This window comes from Contarinia nasturtii, unplaced genomic scaffold, assembly GCF_009176525.2.
Source record: "Contarinia nasturtii isolate CC-2019 unplaced genomic scaffold, AAFC_CNas_1.1 Cnas_scaffold_285, whole genome shotgun sequence".
Taxonomy (NCBI): domain Eukaryota; kingdom Metazoa; phylum Arthropoda; class Insecta; order Diptera; family Cecidomyiidae; genus Contarinia; species Contarinia nasturtii.
In genome coordinates, this window is record NW_022197640.1 from 3,090,995 (window position 1) to 3,115,555 (window position 24,561).

General features: G+C 33.4%; 1 protein-coding gene across 5 annotated transcripts in view; it reads right to left on the minus strand.

Annotated features, from left to right (window-relative positions):
- Positions 1-1,945: 1,945 nt before the first annotated feature.
- Positions 1,946-24,561, minus strand: part of LOC116337842 (cyclin-dependent kinase 14) — a 160,504-nt gene continuing 137,888 nt past the window's right edge. For all 5 annotated transcript variants that reach the window (XM_031762769.1, XM_031762770.1, XM_031762772.1 and 2 more), the window contains 7 exons: positions 18,743-18,939; positions 8,516-8,607; positions 5,297-5,471; positions 4,946-5,207; positions 4,554-4,766; positions 4,282-4,461; positions 1,946-4,158 (listed from right to left, as the gene is read on the minus strand). In XM_031762769.1, coding sequence (XP_031618629.1) covers positions 4,094-4,158; positions 4,282-4,461; positions 4,554-4,766; positions 4,946-5,207; positions 5,297-5,471; positions 8,516-8,607; positions 18,743-18,939 — 1,184 coding nt within the window. In that variant the 3' untranslated portion in view covers positions 1,946-4,093. The remainder of the gene's footprint in view (positions 4,159-4,281; positions 4,462-4,553; positions 4,767-4,945; positions 5,208-5,296; positions 5,472-8,515; positions 8,608-18,742; positions 18,940-24,561) is intronic.

Below are 24,561 nucleotides of genomic sequence, written 5' to 3' on the forward strand. Positions count from 1 at the left end.
TTCTTTCAAATTTATTTTTATTTGTGTGTGTTCACAAATATTGGGCGTACGATGCAAAGAATGTTTCACCCCGATGAGCAAATTCATTTTAATAAATTTGACGATTTTAAATCGAAACAAATGAAAAGAAAATGGATATAACAAATGGGAAAAAATGTGATTTGCGTCATCATCATATCGTGGTCACCGTTGTCATCATCTTTGCTACAGTCCAATATCTATCTGTATCCACCACAATTTTCACATTTATAATATCGCAATAGTTTTATTCAAAATTTGTTTTAGAGAGTTTTTTGTTTGTTTGAAATATTTAAATACGATTCGATTCGATTTATTTCAATTTTATTTAGTATTTTTGTTTTTTTTTTTGTCTACAATTTCATTTATTTTTATTTATTTGTTTGTTGTTATTCAAAGGTGTCTTGAACGACCTCTATTCGCAAGCAAAAAAGTAAACGTTTAGATAAAAAAAAAACAGGTAATGGAAACCGTCTACAATCTACTATTTATCTAGAAATCAAAAATCATTAGATTTCATAACTTTTGGTTCAGATTGAACGGAAAAACGATTCTTTTTTTTTCTCTCACCATTTTCACTTCGATATCTAACATATTGTGTAGGTGTATTTCGCTGCTTCGATCATTTTATCATCAATTGATGTAATCGTAATGATTTTCCTTTTGTTAATCAATTTTTGTTGTGGTTGTTCTTCTATTTATTTAGTTCATTTTTTTTTGTAAGTTTATGTTTATGAGATAATCTCGATTCTCTTAAAATGTTTAACAATTAGTTCTGCATCTCTGGCTTAATGCTTTGATGAAAAATGTGTGGTTGTCTTTTCTTTTGTTTAGTATTCATATTTTTTTTGTCTCATTTGAAATTTATTTAAAAGGAATAGTTTTTTTTTATCTAAGCTATGTTTTGCTGTACAATAACATTTAATCATTTTTTCAAATGGTGCAAGATTTTTTTTAGATTTGTATGAAATTCGAGAAATAAAAACAAAATCAATTCAGTGAGAATACGTGTTCAATGTGAAAGTGTGTTCATTACTTTCATTGTTGTTGATGATTTTTGTTGTTGTTAATCTTCGTACGCATATTTTGTAGTTTGTGTATTGTTTTAAACATTTTCACGTTTAAATTTCTTTTATCTCGTTTATTTCTATTCTGATTTATACATATAAAATACTTCGATAATTCTTTTCAACTTTTCTGTTTGTTTCATTCTCCTTAAATATCACATTTTATATTAAAATATTAGTATTTATTTATTTTTTGTTTAGAAAAAAAAATGAAAACAGATGTAACGTAACAAAAACAGTGAATTTAAAGCAAGAGTGAATGATGCTCAGCAGAATGGAAATGCTAGTGGAAAATAGTGGAAGAAAATTAGAGAAAAAAAACGATATAAATTTTCAATGAAATTGGAAGATTTTTGTTTTTTTCTGATGTGAAATGTGGAAATGCATTTTGAGCCAAGAAAATTGAACAATTACATATAAATTTTGTCCCAATTCGGATTTTCGGATACTGACGTTCGATATGATTTTTTTTTTTCACACGAATGAGAAGTCCAAATTATCCTCAGCTGGAATCTGGTTCACAGTCACGTCGAATAGCAAAAAAAGGAAATGAATGAATTGCACTTTATTTGATATTTCTTGCATTGGAAATGAAGTTAACGAAATTCATGTATAAAAAAAAGAGAAGAACTTTAGATTTGGCAAGTTGATGTTTAAAAATTGTTAAGCTATTGTATGAAAAAACAAACTATTGCTGGTTATTTATCTATGAAAAAGCATTATATATATATTTTTTGAATGATTTGATTGGTGGCATGAATTAACCACCATTACAAAAAGCGTAAATTTCGATAAACTTTTTCATCTAAAGTCTGTAGAGCAAAAAAAACTTATTTTCTTCCGAATCTACTAGGCTTTCCTTTTTTTGCTTAAAAAATTGTCAAAATAACACATGCAATGGCACTTTTATTCCAACACAATAATAAACCAGTCTTTCTCAACTTCCACCAGAATGATTCTGCCATATGCTAATAAAAGAAAACTAAAATCGAAATAAAAACAAAGAAAATTCAAAATATCATCGAAAAAGAAAACATAAAAAAAAAAACAATCGATATACGATTATCGTTCGACATTTAAACAGAAAAATAAAATCAAAACAAAACAGAACATTTGATTAACTGTATAAGTTTGGTTTGTTGTTCAATTATGTGTGAACAACAAAATATAAGAGGAAACCATGTTTACGTTAAAAGTCTCAGTTAAACTGCGCAAAATACGATAATAATTAATTTGTTTTTTTTTTTTTTTCATTTAATGCAGGAAAACGAAACAATCCCAACTAAATTTTTTTAAGTTTTATTTTTATTTTTTATTATTCATTCACTCACTCTTTCAATCCATTCTCTCTCTGTTCCATTTCGCTCGTTCTGTCTTTCGTTCATTTACAATAATATTTTTTGTTTTCTTTTTCTCAATATCAAAATCACACAACTTTTTTTTTATTCATTTACATAGATTAGATGTTACTATTCTGATCATAGCTTCTGAGTAGTGGCTCGAGGTGTAGGATTACCTCCATTGGAGAGCGGATTTTGAAATTTCCCCTTTACAAAATGTGCGAAAAATTGTCATGAATTCAAAAGTGACAAGACCTGTTTTGGTCATCAATTTTCGAAATGGGAGATATTCTTCCGATTTTCTGGGTTATTTTTAGGCCATCTATTTATTTTTGCGAGACCAAATTACCCCTTGACATTTTTTTTGGGAAATTTGGAATTAATCTCTCTTGGATCGCCACCGCCGGAAGCTATGATTCTGGTTGTCGGTTTTCATTTCATTTAGTTCTCTCTACAAGCATATCCACCTCACTTTTGATTAAACTCGCCCGTAAATGTACTCAACCAAATTGAATGCATGTGTAAATGCATATTGTGGTTCGTTTAATTTCAATTTTCGTTCAACATTTTATATTTGGTCGGCAACATATTCAAATGGGCGCACGCGAAACGGTTTATCATCGTTTATTAATGCTAAAATGAAAACGGCATTGGACGAGTGCGCTGAGGAATTATTCTAAAAAAGAAATGTTTTTTTTTTCATCAAATTAAAACAAAAACGAATATGAAATAAATGCCGAATTTCGGACGAATAACTTTTACTAAAAGATTGGAAATGAATTTCATTCTTTAGTTTTCTTTTAATTATACTTAAAAAGTGGACGTCATTCATATATAACTTTGATTAGCTTTTTATTTTAAATCATCATTTCCATACTTCCGTTTACAAACTTCGTTTAAACAAAATTGCTATTCAAAATGTACGAAGCCGCTGCGCTCATTTGAAGTGTTACGATGAGACGATTTTATAATTAAACGCGTTTCATTTTCTCGTCTCTTCATTTAAATATATATAATTTGTTTTGTTTTCTTTTGTTTTAGATCTATTACAATGTTTATTTATTTAGTTGTGATTTAGTTAAATGTGTTGGTTGTCCAAATTTTTTTTTAGTTAATAGTTTAGTGTTATTGATGCTAGTTTTATATAATTCAATTATTTAAATTTTTTTAGTGATTTTTTGTTTGTTGATTTTCTTTTAATTCATCATATTTTAAGTGTTTTTTTTGTCACTATATGTTGCTGAACTAGTTGTATTGATGGCGCTTATCGATTGGCATTTTGATTCTCACAATTAATTTTTTTTTGTATCTATACCATTTTGTGTCATCGTTCGATTTCTTTTATGTGTATGTCAATTTAATAATTTTTTCATTGTAAATTTGTTTTCTTCTTTTTTTTCAATAAAATTTTCTCTAATGATAGAAAATAAGACTAAACGATCATTGTAGGTTCTTTTTTTTTGTTGTTGTTTCATTAAATTATAATAAATGTTCCTGTTTTCCGCAAAATCAGTGTTCTGTTGTTGTTGTCCCTAGGTTCGGTTTGCAATGGTTGGTATTTGTTCGGTGTTTGTATTACAAGTGCTTGTCACTTGATCTCCGTTGTGTGTTGTTTGTCTCTTAACAATAATATCGAACGCCATCCAATGACAAGCCGTGCATTAATTTTCATTTATTTTGTCGATTTGGTTCCGGATACACATATACACCTTCAACGGTGAATATTGATGTTTCTGTGTGTTTGTGTGAACGAGAAAGAAAAGAGCATTGAATTAAATTGTCAATTGGATTGCATCCACAAAATGGACGGAAGCAGGCATGCAATAATCTGCAATATGAATTAATTAGACAATTACCGTCTGGTAATTCGAACAATTTCCGTGGTAGTGGTGTGAAATATGGATGATTCAATGCATCTTCAGCACCCATTCGTTCTTCTGGATTCAATTGTAAAAATAAGGTAGCAATCGCTTCACCCTCAACAATATCATACAATCGTGGAAAACTATGGCCTAATTTACGTGGACGATAAAATCCTGTAGGATGTGTAACAGAGATAGAGATAATAAATTAATTTCCAATATGCAATTTGATGATATTGGCCGAATGTTGAATCGAATTGTATTACCTAATTTCTGTGGTTTGTATCCTGGTAGATGTGTTACACCACGCCATGTATCTTCGGTCGGTGTGCCGAGTAGTTTGAAAATTTTATCTAATTGATCGTATGTGTCACGAATACCAGGAAATGTTGGCATTCCTGTAATCATTTCAACAAATATACAGCCTACACCCCACATATCGAGCGACGTTGAGTAATCAGTACTACCGAGCAATACGTCTAGATGAGTGTTGAAGAAAGAAATACGAGAGTAAATAAAACACTCACATCACGTGCATTCATTTATTATCCGTTGTTGAGCCAATTAATATTGCATTCAAACCGGACTTCATAGCCAATTGGTAAAATGCAAAAATATTGAGCCAAAAACGGTTGTGTGTTCATCAAATTCAAATTACCTGGTGGTCGATACCAAAGCGTAACCACTTCGTGAGAATATGTGTGACTGGGAACACTTTTGGCTCTTGCCAATCCGAAATCGGCAAGCTTTAATTCACCTATTTCGCTAATTAATAAATTCTGTGGCTTTACATCTCTATGAAGCACTCGCCGTTTATGGCAGTACGATAAACCGCGCAACAATTGAAATAAAAATAGCCGAACATTTCGATGATCCAAGCCGCCCGCATGTCGTTCCATATATTGTGATAAATCGGTATTCTGCCATGAATATAATCGATAATTATCGCATGCGATTTATTCGAATAAATTATTTATTTATTTATTTAAAAATGTTTTCTTTTACTTACCACAAATTCGAATACAAATGTCAACGTTTCGCGGGTATGAACAATATCATGTAATGTAACAATGTTCGAGTGTTTCAGTTCTTTCAACAGCGATGCTTCACGGATTGCTGTAAACGGTGCTCCTTCTTCTTCTTGCAGTCTAATCTCCTTGAGTGCAACCACTTGGTTTGTCAAACTAAAATAGAATGGAAGAGACGAAAAATCGTATACGACGTAGAGTATAAATATATGCATAGCATTTTTCAATGTGACTGAACTTCAACGAATAACAAGTGGCAATTTTATTCGTTTCAAAAACAAAAGTCAACAATTATAAATAAATAAAACTAAAAATAAATTGCTTCAAACTTTTTCAAATGTTTAGTGTGATTACATTTTCCACTTGAAAAAACGAATAACCACATACATACATTTTCGCCGAATGGCAGTTAGTTATTTTATTTGCCGTTACGGAGTCAACTTCAAAGCCATTGTGAACTTTCTCATATTCATAAATTGTGGTTAAACTATAGTCTCGAATATTTTCGCTCAGCAAATCAGGGAAAATAAATGAAAAACTCCAGTTACTCTTTCTTACACAGCGACAAGAAGACTTTGGTAAATGGTTACATAGCAGTGAAAATAAAGAGAGAATAGAAAAAAGAGAACCGAGCACAAAGTTTATTGGCGCCATTTAAGATACTCGGTTATTTATCACCCGCGCAATAGCGAAACCGATCTTTGGATAAATTCAAGCAATAAATGCATTCTCACTCCAATGTTCGCCAATGATTGTACGCATTGGCTTTGGGTTTTTGTTGTTTCACTTGTGTTTTTTGTGTTGTTGCATAAACCACAGTGTCGAATCAATGTTAACATCAATGTATCCATATAGATGAAATACAAGAACCGTACCACAGGCCATGTCAGTCGCATTCACATCATCGATAAATGAACCAATCGACTTACATTGCTTGACTCGTTACTGCCGATTTATACGGTAAAATTGCAAACGAATTGGTAACCATATATCATATTGATAAATTGTTAACAGCGACAAATACACTACGATTTTGGTCTATGCAAGAATATGTCTGGGTGCTGGTAAGCGTACGGTTCTTTTTTTTCTGGTTTTCGTACGCTGTGTGTGGCTTTTGTTTTGGTTCGTCAACTCTCATTTTCACGCTCAAATAATTCGCGTTATTTAATTTGTGATTTTTCTCTATTTCTTCTTTTGCCACACCAATAACAATGAAGAATAACAGTGCAATATCACGCTCGAAGAAAAATTGCTTTAGTACCGACAAAGTATGAGCAAGATGTAGAAAAGAGAAAATGAACGAATAAAAAAAATGTAGATAAAAAGTAAAATGGCTTGGCGTCAATGCAACAAGGTTAATGATAGGACTATTATGAGGCGATGACTCAATTCATTGCTTTTCTTTTGCTCTTTGCAATTGATGGTGTAGAATTTGAATAATGCGTGAGATGCAAAACCCTTTATGTTATTCATCATAAATCAATGGCAAGGCGCTTAATTTAGCAAGAGAATCATCGAGTCTCCCATGCTGACTGAACGGCACTAATAAATGTGTGATGTGATGGAGAAAAAAAATCAATTTCCGATTAATAGTGTATCGAAACAAAATGCGAGAGAGAAAAAAAATGGCTATTTCGTTTATTCATCTCATTTAACATTGGTTCCACAGTTTTAAGTGACGACATTCTCTCGGCAACTATAAGAAGACTTTCTTCCGTCAAGGAAATTACAATTGTGTTGTTCATCATCATGGACTATCGTATACTGTACCATCCATCAACACATTCACTTCAAATTGCGGAAATGGGCATTCTGCTTTAAATTCAAACATCTCCTCTGACGTTTTATTTTTGTTCAATTTCATTTTTTCTTTTCATATAGGAATCCATACAATGGAATCAACGCTATTTTACACAATTTAAATAAACTCGCATCTTTTCAATCGAAAATTTTTCCACTTTAAAACTCGTATCGTACCATTGGTAGTGTGTGCATATGGTGAAAGAAGAGAGAACCAAAAGAAAAACTAGCATAGAAATAAAATTGAAAAAAGTTTTTCACGAGAAAATCTATTTTATGTGCTTCTACTATTCAAATTGCCATGATGATGCATGCATAAGTGCAACGAATTGCCAAGGATTAAAGATTTCTTTTCACTTGTCTACAATCTTTCTCTCAGCATTTCGTCACTCTCTCTCTCTCTCTCGTAGATAAGTTTGTCTTTTCGATCACCATATCGAAGAAAATGCTGACGAAGTGGCCGAAATAAAAAAAAAAAAAAATCGACGAAAAAGTATTTGAAAATCGAGATTTATAATCCCACAAAACGTTGCATTCAATAAGATTGGAAGCGATTTTCAGCGAAGTGTATTTGCCATGCACATTGTGTAGTCCAACTAATAGAATTATAAGAGCTAAATGCTCTCTTTTGCGCAAATTTATTTGTAAAAGATTTTTCACAAACATTCGAATGCTGAAACGATGCTAAGACGTTCTTCTACTTTTTACTCTACTTAAGACACTATAAATCACAGTATGTTTTCATATAAATTGAGAATATGTATGTGTGTGGTTTTTCTTCGAATGGGTCGTTCATTTAAAAGTTGCTTGCAACACATATAACATCCTTGTTGTCTGGCATTCACATTGGATTTATTCTTCTCTCGAAAATATTGATTCTTATACAACGGAGCAATGCGCACTACATACACCGCATAATGTGGCACATTGACACAGATTGGCAAGTGTTTTGCTAAGAAAATGCACGGAAATTCACGCTAACCTACGCTAGATAAAATATGTATGCCATTTCTGTTCGATGTGGTATTTTTTTTTTTTTTTTTTTTCAAAGCAAAATGTGCAGGTGAAGCACATCGGATAGAGAACGAAAGAAAATAAACAAAGAAAAAAAAATAATGATAAAAAGACGCCAATGAAAATCAATAGAATGGACGTGAAATTCTTTGGTCGAAATTTGTTGTGCATACGCCAAATACCGCAAAACACGGATATTTATATTGAATTTTGCGGTAATATTTCATTCCATTACATGATTTATTCGAGAAACAAGAAAGAAAAGCGAACGCACACGACAAAAATGATGACATCGACACATATAAATCTTGTGCCGATAAATGGGCTAAGCACATTGTAAAACGGGAGAAGAAGGAAAAAACACAATCTCTGTATATTCAACTTACTTGCTGTATCCTTTGAAGACCGTTGCGTATGAACCCTCTCCAAGTTGCTCCAGTTTAATATAAGCTTCTGTCTTACCAAATGGCGAATCACCCTGAAATCAAGTGAAAACATTTTTTGTTAGAGAATGGTTGTGAAGTTGAAAATCCCACAAATAAATACAAATGGAATCATTTACGTCAAAATTATATTCATTTCGAAATAAAAAAAAGCAAAAAAAAATGTACGATGAAAACAGAGTGTATGTAATCAATTGTTGCCAAGTGTGCTCTTGATGAATAGATGTCCTATACATTCTGACACAAAGGTCTCGTCGAAAAAAGTTAGAAAGACAACAAAAAGAGGCAAGAAATTCACGTTGCAATTGAATTGAACGTATCATTTCGCACAAGAATAGAAGATAAGTGCTGCAAATGAATCTGCTTTTTCTCTGTATTCCGTCATTGGTACTCGTATGCAAATGTTTCCAAAAAAAGAAATCCGTGTAGAGATAAGCTTTTACGCTTTTTCTTTGGTTCATGTTTGTTTTCAATTTGCAATGCATTGTAATCCGATGGACATAAAATACTCAACATTTATTCTACTTTTTGCTTGTATCAATTAATGACAATACAGTGCTACGTAAGCATACACACACATGCAGCAAAAACACAAATCGGCAACTGCTTTTGGTCAAAGAAAGTGCGCTTGCTTTGTTCTATACATTCACATACAATCTATTGTGTTGTTTGGAATGTTTTTTTTTCACACTTCTTTTTGTTAGAACGAATCTATTTTCCTCTCAATTGGCGTGTGCGTCAAATTGATAACGCAAAAGCTTTTTTGTTGCTATTTCTCGATTTCTGGCGTTTGAATACTTCTTTTTTTCCGTATTTATTATTGCTTGTTATTCTAATGCCTCAAACGTAACAGAATGAAAAATGAAAATATCCACATTAGTTGACGTCGATGGAATAGCACAATGGACGAAAGAAAGAAGAAAAAAAAGAATAATAAAAACGTGGAATTGAATTGGGCAAAGAACAAAAGCTAACAAAGGCGCCACAAAAGGCTACTTTAGGCAGATATGTTTGTTTTTTTTTTTTGACGATGACAAAACTATATGAAAACAGACATGCGATGCTGAAGCGCACACACATTCACACAGCGAAAAAGAAACAAAAAATTTGAGACACGCTTGAGATGAGATTAAACAGAAAAACTCGCATCATACCACTTATGTTTGAGGTCTTTTGCGTGCAGTCATTTATTTCACAGTGAGAGTGAGACTGAAGAAATACGACGATTGTAATTTAATTCATTTTCGATCGAAAAAGTTTCAGTCAAAAAAAGAGCATAGAAATAACATGTAGGTCTTTTATATTCGATGCCAAATCGCTTACCCGCTTTCTTTTCAATTCAATCAAGTATTAATTATTTTGTTATCTCACCAAACATAAACTGAAGAAGTTTCACATTAATATTTGATGTTCGAATGGTATGGTTTCTATGGTTCGTTCTCCCCTTTTGTCTATTTGTGTTATGGTTTTTCTGTTTGATTTTCTTGCTGGTCTTTGCACAAGATGAAAGCATACATTTGGATCAAGCACCATTAAGCTCGAAGAAAAATGACAAAAGCGATTCGCTATGGAAGCGTGACACAAAATGCGACAGACACAAGCGAAAAATGAATTGTAGATAAAACCCAATTTGTCCTACTTATTTAGTGGATTGACCGTATTTTTGGGTTATAATCTTGTAATTAATTGCCAAAAATCCTAATCCATCCATGGCAAATTTTCACATATTTATGCCGTGAAAATAAGTTGTTTTTCTTTCAAACCAGCATCCATTGCACAATCCCTTATATTTCTCCCTTTTGTATTTCTATTCATTTCCTGCTTATTAATGTGACAAATGACAAAAACCGCTCGGTTTCTCTGTCTCATTCTGTTTTCGAATTTTTATCGTTTTCCTTAGTTGAATCCATCCAATAAACTAAAACTTCTTGTGCAATATAATTATCATCACATTTCAAAATCGTCGAAAATAATAACCATCATTAGTTCAATTGTGTATTCATGTGTGTGTTGATCCGGTTTTCTTTGTACAGAATATGTATAAATACAATGTTACGGATTTTGACAATGACTTGAGCGGCCCTAACAAATTGACGACATTTTCAAATGTATGTGCACATGCATCTCACTCTCGATTTAACCGCTTTCTTCTTCTATCTTTCTTCCTTTCGTGACAAACAATGGCAGACGAACACAATTTTAATAACGAAAAACTTTCTGTCATACTCCTACGAAAACTCAATGAATCTCCAGATAAGAAAACATGTACGCAATTATCAAATCGTTTTGACTCAATTGTTATCTCGCATTTTGTATACATTCAAACTAATGTACAACATAAACACGCATAGCGAGCGCGGAACTCGGTCTATTCAAGAGAGCAAGATAATGAAGAGAGAGAGAGATTGAATTAGAAAAAGAGAAAAGTGGATCATATTTTTCTTTGAGCTTTATGCGAATCGATGCAAACCGCATGAAAGAACATTTGATAAAATCTGGGCAACAAAAATAGTCAAAGCGAATAAAATAGATCAGATCATCAGAGAGCGAAAGAGAGCAATTCAAATATGTCAAGATGATTATTGTATGAAATTATCCATGAAACGAATTCATTTTTGACATTTTATCTGTGCACCGAACGAAACACGTAAAATGGACATGTTCGATGTAAATTGAATGTGGAATGGCAAAAGAGAATATAAAAGAGCATCGTAGGAAGAAATAAACTCCGTCAAAAATGAACGATTCACTTTGTCATTGAAATGCACACGTGTAATGTCTCCAGCATTCAAAGATAAACAGTACTTGAAACATCTACGTGTATGATTATGCGAAGCATCTATGCGCAATAATGTGACGGCGATAAATTTTTATCTTATATATGAGTTTTTGGCAAATCAGGGGGTAGTTATAAAATAGAGAGAGAGAGTGAAATCTTTACGGCATTCGGGTACAGAGAATGCCAACAATGAACGACTTATCTCATTTCCACAACCGCATCGCCACGTTAAAGACAGAGAAGAATCGAGTGAAACAGTGAGTGTTTGAACTGGATTCGGATCGGATAAAGAGTGAATTGCAAAAGTGAAGATGACGTTTCTCTTCCTGCGGACGAATTTCAAATGAATGTCTGTCCTGGATAAATTATTACCGTGTGTGATGTATTTTATATGTAGTATGTGCCATATTACAACGATAGATGTTATAACAATACACTTTTTCGGGATTACGATACAGCCGACTTTTGGCAATGGTTTTTTTTTTCGTTGCCAGGCTTTCTTCGCTTCCGAAGAATGGAATGGCATTGAGATTCATGTCATATCCAATATAAAATTGACTTCACCTTTTTGCCAGTGGATTTTTCCACATAAATTTTCGTATGCATAATAGATTGTTTCACGATCAAACCGTCTGTCCGAACGAATTAATGCAATTTCAGAAAGTGCAATTTTTTCTTCATTTCATCTTCATTCATCTGTCGTTTCTCATATCTCACTCTCTCGAATCACATCATTAAAAATGCACATCTTCACATCAAAATGCTGAACAATGACATTCCTAATTTGAATTAGGAGAAACCTTCACCTGGGTTTGTTTGGTTCTCATTCGAATAGAATCGTTTCATTCATTTTCTATTGTAGCATCTGGATTTGATGTAATCAATGTTTTCCTTAAAAATCTACATCTTGAATGGTCGAGTCATCAATCTTAATTCATCATCTCTTCTCTTCCATCGTTATCAAGAGCGACTTTAAAACTTGTGTTTGCAACAGCAAATAGTGAATTAAAATTCTTATTCAATCTTACTAGTGATTTACCTAGATGCCTTTGGCATCGCACGTTCTCATCATAATACTTGAGACAACATTTGAAGTATGACAAAAAAGAAACGATGCCTGAATATAATTGCCTGTTTCAAGCAAATGGCATGCAATGGAAGTATGCGCGATAATTTGTTTGTAATTCAATTTCTAATCGACGCGGAGCCAACATTTTGGAGTTTATGCCATTTATCGTCGTTACCTTCATTCTGTGTGGAAAATGGGAAAACAATTGTATGGCACTTTGTTGCCTTAGTTCAAATCGCTCATTAGACAGCGATTTGCTTTTTAGTACCCAATCCTCTTTTTTTTTAATCTGTCGTTGGCTCTCTTTTTTATAATAGCTTTCAACGATTTCCGTCTTATGTAACGATGTTGTTACGGAAACAGAACTTCTTGTTATGTGCGCGTGTCATTCTTTTTTTTTTTCATCCCCATTTCGATGTGATGAGTCGACGAATTTGAAGTGCGTCAAGCAAAAACCTACGCATCGCCAATTTGACCAATCGATCGGAATCATTCATTAAATTGACAAACTCATTTTGTCACATTCGATGTACTCATCCAGCGGACTGAATCAACAACAAGGCACAAATGGTTGCCTATCACTCGGAGATAGAGATGAAAATTGTTATTTACAAAAGTAGACAACAAATAACAATCAAATGCTGGATGAAACACCAGAAATAAGACGTGAATAAATTGAGCGTTTCATCAAAGCTAAAAAAGGGCAACAACAAGCCATGGCTTTTATTTTTCGGTATTTTCGACAATGCGAAAAAAGTAACCGACCCTACACACATAAATGCACACACAAAAGAAGAAATTGATGCGTCAATTGATTGAAATGTAAAAATACGCAGACAAAAAAAAAACAAGCATTCCGAAATTGGCGGGAAAGACAACGGAAAATAAAGTGGAGCTCAACGAAGACAAAAAAAAAAAATGAGAGCGAAAGCTAGAGAAATAAAAAGAGGCGAAATTGAAACACAAAAGCGTACAGTGATTTAGGATGAAATGTGTGTTCGGTTGCACGGCAACGTTTAATGCAGGAATGACAATGACGACAACGGCCGGTGGCATCAATGCACGGGACCATTTATTCATGCTCAAATGAATTTCATTCATTTGTCCAACATTTTTCCTTCCGTTTGTTTTGCAAACGCATGCATTTCAAATTAACAGGGCTTAAACGTGACCTTATTTTTTTATCATTTCAACGATGGATTCCCTTCTTTTAAAGAATAAATTAAGGGCATTGCTTTTCACTTGTTTTCCCAGCGCTATAAGAATTCTTTTTTTAATTATATAGTCGGAGTTGTTGGTCTGACCATTTATTTTTATCGCGATGTGTGCGTGTGTGCACACACAGTTATTGCGTTAAATAGCGAAATTGTTGGAAAATTTTCACATTTCGGAATGAAAAAAGCCGCCCACGTCATAAAAAGATGGCTGAATGAACAAGTTTAACGAAAGGGTTTTGAATCTCAGCAACAATTTATTCAAATATTGTACAACTGTGATAAGGATTGCATTTCATTTCACTGAGACACGTGAATTTTAATTGAAATGAAATGCGAAGTGGGTTTAAATTGACGACGGAGAGAGAGACAGATGAGAAAAAAAAAATAATTGTACGAGGGGCCGATGCAGACGAGTTACTAAAAGACATATTCCGGCTGGGTATTCTCCCTTCATTTTTCGGTCTACATCTTTAGTCTATGAAAATGTTTCTTTTGCAAATTATACTTCCTGAAGTGGAGATACTATTTCATGGAACGAAAAGACAACAAGTGAAAAAAAAGTCCGCCATATCGTTTAGCCCGGGAATGATTACTTTTTCAATTATTTTCCGGAATTTAATATGTTTCGATTCATCGCCAACGTCAATACCAAATGAATATGGGCACATTTTAGATCCGTTGAAATCGACTTAAATACAATTTATATGTGGAGGATGCAATTTTCTTGAAGAAATAGTTGCGACTTTATTTTGAGCTCATGCGAACAGGCAACATATTTGCCTAACCGGGCGAAATCGATTATGTAGAAATGATTAATAAGAATTATGCAATATAACAGCTCGCTTTACACAGACACAACACAACGTAATACGCATTCAAAAATGTTTCCCATTTAATTTCTCCGGCTCTCGATTCTGTTTCATAAGTATTTCATTTAAATGTTTATGCTGAAGGTTCTATCGAGGTGAATGTGAATTTTAGAATATGTGCTGTTCGCCTTGAATCTCTGCCCTGCGTGTAATTAATTTCGCAAATAACTTGGAACATTTTTCGTTGTAACTAAATCTCTGTCACCGACATGAATCCCATTTCTCATTCTCCGGTGGGAGTGGAGGCGAGGTAGAAAGAACAAGCAAAAGAATTCCCATTGAGAGAATGAGAAAAATTGAATAATAACGTAACATGAACGAAAAAATAACACACCATGTATTAAGCCATTGGACGCAGACAACTTGGCTTTGCATAAGTATATCCATAAAGTTTCCGTTAAAACATCCCAAAAACATTCGTTCGTGGGGATGTAAGATCATTAAGCCGAAATTTCATGCGTCTCGTCGAATTGAATTCTGAAGAGAGCAAAATGGTGAGAAAAAATTTACTAGCGAATAAAATAATCTAAGCAATTTGCAACACACACGCACATAACTTTCAAAGAAGTAAATAAAGAGTTTCGAAGATTCGCAAGAAAAAAAAATCCAACAACACGAACACGTCAAAATATCTGAATATTTACGTTCGGTTGTAAGTAGAAAATTATTAAAATCATATTCAAAACAGACATTCGCTTTTCTTGTTTGACGATAAATAAAGCGAAAAGTGCGGCATCATGCCAAGTCGAACACACACACACAGACGCTCCGACGTTCGCAAAATTTCATACCTTCATTTCAATTATTATCTACTGTGCACGATAGCAGCCGACAAAACACTGCAAAGTGAACATTATGCGAACAAGAAATGTGTATTTCATTTACATGTTGTTATGATTTTATCTAACATGCGTCTAAATTCTAAGTAGAATATATGTGGTGGTTTGCAATGTTTAAATCACCATTTTTCTATTATTATTTTTTGTTTGTGTGTATGCATTAAAAGTAGTGGCGGTTCGTTGCCATATATTCGGGTAGGGATGTTTGCATGCACCCCTTCAAATGATTCAATTTGCGTTTTCACGAATACTGATTTACGTATGTGCATGCTAGTTGAAATTGAAAATGTATGAAGACAGATAAAAACGGATTGACGCGTCGACATCTAATTTTATTTGTTGTTTCGATTTCCATTTATCTTGTTGTTTTCTAGTTCTCCTGTTAAATTAAAATGTTGTTTATATGCCATGTGTAACAAAATGCGGTCTAGTCATAGTGGGGCACATTGCCAAAGTGAAACGGAGATACGAAAGCAGGAGAGATTGAAATGTTCAATGAATTAAAATACATTTGAGAGTAAATCGAAGAAGGAAATAAACAAAATAATCGACATCGAAGAATACACAGATAATCGATGGAAACAATTTATGGAAAAATGTGAGAGGTAAATACTATGTGGCATTCGTGCATGCAATCCGGATGAATTTCAATCGCTCGATTGATAATGTAGCATTGTTGAGACTTACTTTATCTCTCTCTTTCTCTCTATCTCTTTTTCTATTTCTCTTATCTCCGTGAGCGTGTTGCTCTTTTTCTGTTGTTGCTATAATCTCTAACATTTTGGCGTGAATGTTTTGTTGAAGATGCAAACGTATTACTTAATGGCAAATAGAGAATAAGACTTACTTAAGATTTATCTTCTTCGTTTGCACGATTTCGTGTGCAAAAGTTTGGGCAGAGAAACCATGCGACGAACGGATGAACAAGACGAAGTCGAAAAAAAGAAAGCACGTAACTTTCGATACTCATATATTTATTTAGAATTTTATTCTTATTCGTGGTAACAGAGGTGCATGTATGGTGGAAAAAGAAGAAGAAGATTCAGCAAGTATTGCGCAAGTAAGTGGCGGTGAGTTACAGGAATAAGGAAAGAGAGCCGAAACATGTATGAGATCAACGATACACAATATAAAGCGAATGAATCACCAATGGAACGAAGAACATTGGCGAGACGAAAATTTATGATAAGAGAATTTTGTTGCGAATTATTTGTCTTTCATGTACACGCGGTAGACAGCGCATTTACTTGTTTGTTTGTTGTTTTTTTACATGTAGCAAGCCTTCATTGGGATGCCCCACATTTTCAATTTGAGCTTCACTGCCACCACCGTCGCCGACGCCAAAATGCGATGGATGAACAACAAAATCATGTGTGTCAGAGAAAATATTTATATTCATGTTTATGCATGTACTATCAACTTCTATTATCTTTATTTTTGCTGTTGCGTTTTTTTTTCTATTATCAGGTAACTAAGAGCTATTAAAGATGACAGAGACGACCGATGTAAAGTGAACAGGATGGTAATGGGCTTGCTATTTGGAAGACATTGTGAAAAATGGGGAGAAAAAACAACCTAAATTTATTTTATACCTGTATTCATTACAATCGACCATACACGAGTTGCATGTGAACCGAAAGCCAAACAAAGGGGGGATGGATATGAACGAAAACCGAAATGGAAATAAAAACTCATCGAACAAATGATCTACTCAAATGGAGTTGTTATTTAGTATCATTTGTTTCGCATACACGCCAACACCAAATAAATGGCATTCGTCGTCAAACTCCATACCTTCGTCGTCATGCTGAAAACGTCACAATGCTAGAACATTACTTGAATGATGTACATATAGAAAAAAACACTTGAACAATAACATTAAGAAAAGTATCATTGTCCATGTGGTTGTCGGGTTTTTTATTGTATTTTCATTCGAAGCAGATGAAAAAAAAATTGTTCTAACATAAGAATAGACTAGCATTTCATAATTTTTTCCCCAATGAGCATCCGCTATTTATATATTTTTTCATTTAAGTGAAAGAAAAGCATAAAAGGGATCGACAAAAAAATTGAATGACTTCACCGAAAAAATTGGACTGATGCAAACCTTCTGGGCAAAAAATATCGTTCGGAATCTCGAGATGGCTTCGCGGACCAAAAGCTCTCCCAATAAATTTCATTTTGCCTTTTCATTTACATGACAATGAAGCGAGTGAATTGATGGTAACAAGGCAAGTTTTTCTTGTTCCACTGAATTGCTATGATACCATATAAATGACTTATAAATGCTGAATAATGTCGAATAACTGTCAGTTGGAGGCTTACACAAATATCCGTCATAAGATGATATTGAAGCCTGTAAAGTGTTTATATCCATATCTTAAAATTGAAAGGAGAAAAAAAAAACAGCCACGCGTACGGAATCGACACGTATGATGAAAGGCAGCCTTTTTGAAAGAAAAATAAGAAAAAAAAATTTCCGCTAGATATGAACTCGTTGAAATGATTGCATTCAAGGGAGTAGTAGCCAATATATGTAAAGTTTCAAACAAAGGGGCGAATACGCATGGTATTTTCATCAAATTAAAATATATTTTTCATACTTTACTCTCTGGCTTTGTTCAAGTTTTAATTAAAAAAAACATGACAACGACACAACAACGACGAATCTGGAAACGAATACGAACCAAAGCACAAACACGGGAAAAACCAGCAAGGAAATGGAAAAATTGTGCTAATTCCTTGGCATGGTAACGCCAAGAAAATTGGAAGCAAAACAAGAAGCCCGTAGTTATGTTGGCAATAAACAAAAGTTCCTTATTTCTCTTTGTTTCTTTCTTTCTTATTATTTTTATTTTTTATTTTTGTTATACTATATTTCTATTCTGTTTTCCTCAAGCGGAAATAGCAGACAATTAACACGCGAAAATTGTTTTCCTTCTTGGCGAAAAGTTATTAATGAAGCACTAAATATGTTTTGTGTATGTGTTTTGTGATGCATATGACATAACATAGCTGTTGGCATTGCACGCAGTTTGTCAATTGTCGTTTCGTGTATGCGTCGTTGGTGGTTGCATGCTTCAATCAACATATTACATAATAGATTTTCAAACTCTGTAGCTTCACTAAATGCTATTGCATCACCTGGCTTAATCCATGCACGCTCTCGTCGTATGCATACATACCAATGCGTCATAACTCCGCCAATCTCTTTGTGAATTTCGCGGAAATGTGATAATTTAAAATAACTTTGTTGAAGTAACTTTTCATATTCCGGCGTTGACGAATAATTGACTGCTTTATTGAAAGTTTGTAAATGGGAGATAAGTCAAAGAGCACACCCTCGCATACATGACACAAGTTTTGGATTCTTAATTTAATACGTATGTATACTTACACCAAATGCACTAAACCGCTTTCGTCGCGGATGCAGGTCTTGTTTGTTTAAAAATACTTCGGATTTTGGTCTCGGTGGTTTTTTAGGTCGCATTATAACGCGGGTCTCTTCACGTATATCCTCATCCAATAGTTTGCTATCTGATGACACGGATAACTGTCGTTGAACTCGTTCATGATCATTTGCGCCAGACCAATCTGTAATGAAAGAAAAAAATAACGCTCACGATTAATAAATTACATCAATTCAAAAAAAAAATTGGAAGTTCATGCAATTTTATGCATTGTGAATATGAAATTAATCGAAAATGATTTTTGGCGCGATAAATATATATATTTTGATTTTAAAACAAAACATTCAACCCGCGCGCGTCCATAACAAATTCCACAAAAGGGAACGGAAATTGGACTGATTCCAGAAAAAAAAAACGTCCATTCAATTCAAAACCAACAAATTATTATTCACAACAAATTGGCGTTCGTTCAAATTCGATTCTAAAAAAATAAAACCACGAAACACACACGAAACAATGAAGAAACTAACACATTTCAAATTCACCAATGCAGTTTTTGGCCAAAAACAATGACCATTTTATGCCATGTAATTCATGTGAGCAGAAATGAGCTTTTATAGAACCTGTCCCGAGAGATAAAAATCACTGACTAATTTCAATTTAAATTGCGATGTTCTGGGAAAACCGCCAAAACCAACTCGAAAATGCATGTTTCATCCGATAAAATGTAGTAATTTCAAGTGACAATGCAAAAAAATTACCATTGTTAAATTCATAAACAGGGACCAATTAATAAAACGACAAATGATAAAACCATTACAATATAATAAAATGAAGAAAAACTTAAACACTTCAACTTTGTGCAAATCTGCACAATTTTCGTCTATTTGTTGTTGTTGTTTTTTTACGCTTTTGTTTGAAGGAGAATAAGTTGACGGTCTAAGAAGAAAACAATAACATACAGAATATTCTGCAAAAAGACGAATACAAATTTATGTGAGCAAAAACCAAATATACAAACAGACAGCGCAAAAGTAAAACAGCCTACTTACATGTGTTTCTTATGTAAGTAGGCTGTTTTACCTTTGCGCTGTCTGTTTGTATATTTGGTTTTTGCTCACATAAATTTGTATTCGTCTTTTTGCAGAATATTCTGTATGTTATTGTTTTCTTCTTAGGCCGTCAGTTTATTTAGTCGTTGTTTTGTGTATTTGAACCGCATATGACAACCTCATATATAGTGTATGCATCTTCTGTGCATTTTCATGGAACCATTTGCATAGCTCGTAAAGTGATTGCCACAAAAGAATTCATCACAAAATGTGAACATTCTATTTGGCGGGGAAGAGAAGAGATGGGTAAAAGGGTCGATGTGAAGCTTTTATTTTCTCTGCTCAACCATTACTAGATTCGAACGTTGTCGTTAATTAAATGCACAAGTTAAAAAGTTGTTTTACAAAGAGTTTTCCCGCAAATCATTTTCAATGCGTCATTTATGCAAATCACTTTACGATTAATATGATAATTTCAATATGCAAAACGTGGTGAAATGAATTTTTCCAGCAGCAAAATTGAAAAGAAAAATAAATATATAAATAAATAATATGCGCACCAAAATAGCTTTGGTGTCAACGTGGCTCATGAAGATGTTTCGATGAACTTGTTCGGTTGCATAGTGAAAAATGGATTTGGAATTATATGCACGACAAGTTGTGAATTGATATAATATATGTACCTTGAAAGTGCATAAATAATTTTAATCGTGCTGTTGTTTGCAAGCGTTTGTCACTATAGTTGCAGTGGAAAGACATTGCAATTTTGTATGTGTGTGTGTATATAAATTATGATCAATATGTCAAAATTGCTGATGCTGATGCTGATGCTGATGCATAGGTTTATGTGTCGCACAGGCATACGTGCTCGGAATCATCGCCATCAACATAATCATCGTTATACATTCGAAACATGTTTTTGAGCAAATGCAGTGCTGTTCTGCGTTTGGTGCAATGTATCACAAATGTATCTCACACACTACTTTCTCTAGTCGAAATGTATACTTTGTGCGTCTAAAGAACCGAAATATTGCATTGAAATAATCATAAATTTATAGCTGCAATAATAATGTTAATTGCATTTCGAACAACTTCATTTCACGATACTGTAAACATTAATGCGTTGCACATGCAAATGCAATTGTAAAATGTGGAATATGCGTCATATGTGCACCCATTATTATCAACAAAATTTGTGGTTTTGTTATTTTGTATGTGGAAAATAGATGATTTCTTGTTTACTTAACCGCTCAAAATCGTGTCATTACATGCAATCTATATTTAAAACAAACTACTGAGATATGTGAACTGTCATCCATCCGATTCTTGTATTTCTCGCAATGTTGATAAAATGCAATTGACACTAAATATTCAATGTGAAGATTTGAAAAAGTGAGACAGAAACATTTCCAATCATATGTACCATGTTTGACCGGTCAAATATTAAATGCATAAATAATTTATTCTATTTTACACAGGCCACCATTAGAAATGGGAACTCTTATTTTTTTTTTAATTGCATTGTTCTCCTTCGATTCCGATTAACGGGTTGTTAAAATATTCATTAGATTGTTAAAATTTATTCCATAACATCAGCATGTTTTGGTTTTTATGTATTACGTGTATAATCAATCGGACATCGGATATTATGTGCATATCGATGAAATGAAAATTTAAAATTAAATTGAATTTTGTGCTCATCAACAAGCGATTCGGATCACTTGAGTGAATTTGTTGCTGTTGCTGTCACGATTCGTTAACATTCATTTGTGATTGTAACAAATGCAATTTGCTGTGCATGCTCTTTTTTTGTCTCACTCGTTTCAACGAGAGAGAATATAAGCTCAAAGCCAAAAAAAGGGATAATCGATGCATAAAATGAATGACATGACGAGGAGACGGGGTTATTGTATTTTATCGACCGTTGATCAAATCAGAGCAAGAGACAATTTAAATTGAAAAAGAAAAGAGGGGTCCACTGGTTGCAGCGTAATTATTTCGAATTTTCCAAACTTTTCGGATGGCCAAACACATGATCATCAATTCACTATAAATTGGTATATTATTGCATCATCAACTCTTGCGTAACGCACACATACAATTTATTTACTCGATTTCTCTACCCTCAAATCAATCAGAAACTTGATATTGTTGAGATGACTCTGTTTGCAATGACAGTAAAGTCTTCAATTTCGTATGATCTTTCACCCATTCACTATGAATTGTTTCCATGCTTGTTTATTGAATTCACTTAAATTTCCGGTACTTAAATACTTCCTTTGTAATTTGCTCAGTTCTTTTTTTATATTTTCGTTCACACATTTCTTTTGGATGGTGTGTATATTGGAAGAGGGGATGGGTTTTTTTCTCGAAATCAAGAGACAAAAATGATGAGCATATTCATCAAATGTGGAATTGTCAACAAACATGACATGCGGACAATAATGTTTACTAGAAAATGTACATTGCAGAGAAATCGTTCGATTTCGTTTCATTTCCACGGTTGACATGTATTTTTTTTTTTTGGTTCATTAAAAGTAGTACATTTCAAGAATTGTGATTTATTTGGCAATTTAAATTGCTTGTTTAAAGCACATACAATCACCCAAAGTCACCAAAGAATATAAAGTAAGTTAAGTTCATTGTTACACACTGTAGTCTAGTTCATGAACATGCAATCATGTAATAAAGTCATTGCCACTTTTACTTTCAGCAGACGCATGGCAAACTTTTGTTTTTCATGTTGCTTTGTTGGCATTCGAAATAGAATCGAATTCTTCATGGTGGACATTCTTTAATGCAGAAATAAAAACAGAAAACCAAACGAATTTTTGTAGTTGCTTTTGTTCGAAATCCAATATTTATGACGATTTGATTACATATCATGAACAAGTTTAACCTTGGCCAAACGTCCAATTAAGCACTGTGCTTGTATTTAGTCATTGTTATTGATGTGTGTTCACATTTTTGGTCGATAAGATTTTTTTTCTTCAATTTGCCGGAATATTAAATGTGAAATGATTAAACAAACGTATGACTTATAAACGTATTTATCAATGGTATATTACTCGGTGTGTCGATGTCCATCTAATGGTTTTGTACGGGTGACGGGTAAAAATATATTCGAGCAGAATAATATGATGAGTAATTAAAAATGGAGAATGGCAATGTAGACACCTTCAAAATTATGATGATGTTCGTTGAGCTCACGTCATCGCAGACGGACTGTCGTCGCATTTATGCTATTAGTCACAGCAAGTGGTAACAACAATTTGTCGCAATGAAATCCATCTTCAACATAATTCACTGTTGTTGACGTATTGTATGCTTTTTTTTTGTTATTGTCGTGAAATGTTGTCATTGTTTATTTTTATGCTGTTTCAGTCAGAGGACATTTGAATTTTGCAGCCCATTGCCGCATTCATAAACACATATTTCATAAATGATTTTAATACAAATGAAATACGATCGAAAGTACAAGAGCACATTATTATTAAATTCATTCAATTAATGACTTTATTGGAAAACATTCTTGTTTTTATCAGTGGCGGCGAAAAACCAAAAGCATGTGTCTGCTTTTTTGCTGAAATCAACATGAATTATTTTCTCTCTTTTGCACATTTATAATTCATTTTAATGTATTTTAATCTGATTTTATGCCGACCGGCCGGCATTTTGCCATGCGGACCATGGACGATAATCTCATTTCACAGTCGTCGACGAAAAGTTGAATGGTGAAGTGCTTTTTGTGCAATTTTCAAAATGTGTATGCTTCTTTGTGTCCATTGAATTTTAATAATTTGGCCAATCACAAAAACCAAAATCGTGCATATGAATAAAATGTTAACTGACTTTTCTCTGTAATGAAACAAAAATACAGCAAAAAAGCGAAACAAAAGTGTGTGTGTGTGAGAGAGAGAGAGAGAGAGAGAGAGAGAGATCAAATGAGATAGAGACCGAAAACAATTACCAACCTCAATAAATTAAAGTGATTATTTCGTAAATAAAATAAAATGTGATGAGGTATAATTGTTTTGGTGAGATACACACACACAGAGGAAGAGAGAGAAAGAGGGAGAGCTAAACTTAATTTGTTGATGCCGTGATGCATGTACAATTGTTTGCATATAAATGCGTGTACGCGTACAAATTGAAATTATGTTACAGTTTAAATTTTATAAACGAAATGATCCGTATCCGGTATATCGGTTCATCCGTGCTCACCATGATATTCTTTTATGCTGATGGTCATGATGCTTCATGATGAAAATTTCAATTTAAATTTAAATTGCATACACACTGTCTACTGTGTTGTTGATGTTGTTTTTCGGTTATTTTTTTCTCTCATCATTTCTTCCTGCTTATTTGGCTGCGACGATATTTGCCAAATATATGATGTGTCTGCGCCATTTAGTTTGGTAAAATTCATTAATAGGCCGACGGATATTTATGGGATGGAATAGGTTTGGCCCATCTTACATTAAAAGCCCTGCTTTTCGTCTATAATCCAATTAAAAATTCATTAAAAATCCAGACTAATCGTATAGGCGAATTCGATTACATAATCGCCGCATTTTTATATACGAACAATTTACGTTCGCTTTTCCATTTCAATTTATGGCTGTGACTTATTGATAGAATACACAACCACCGGGTGCCAAGTTGAAGGGATTCATTTTCTGTTTGCATAGTATTTTCACATAAGGAAATTCATTTTTACCAATAAAAAATTGTTTGAACGTACACTCCCCGAT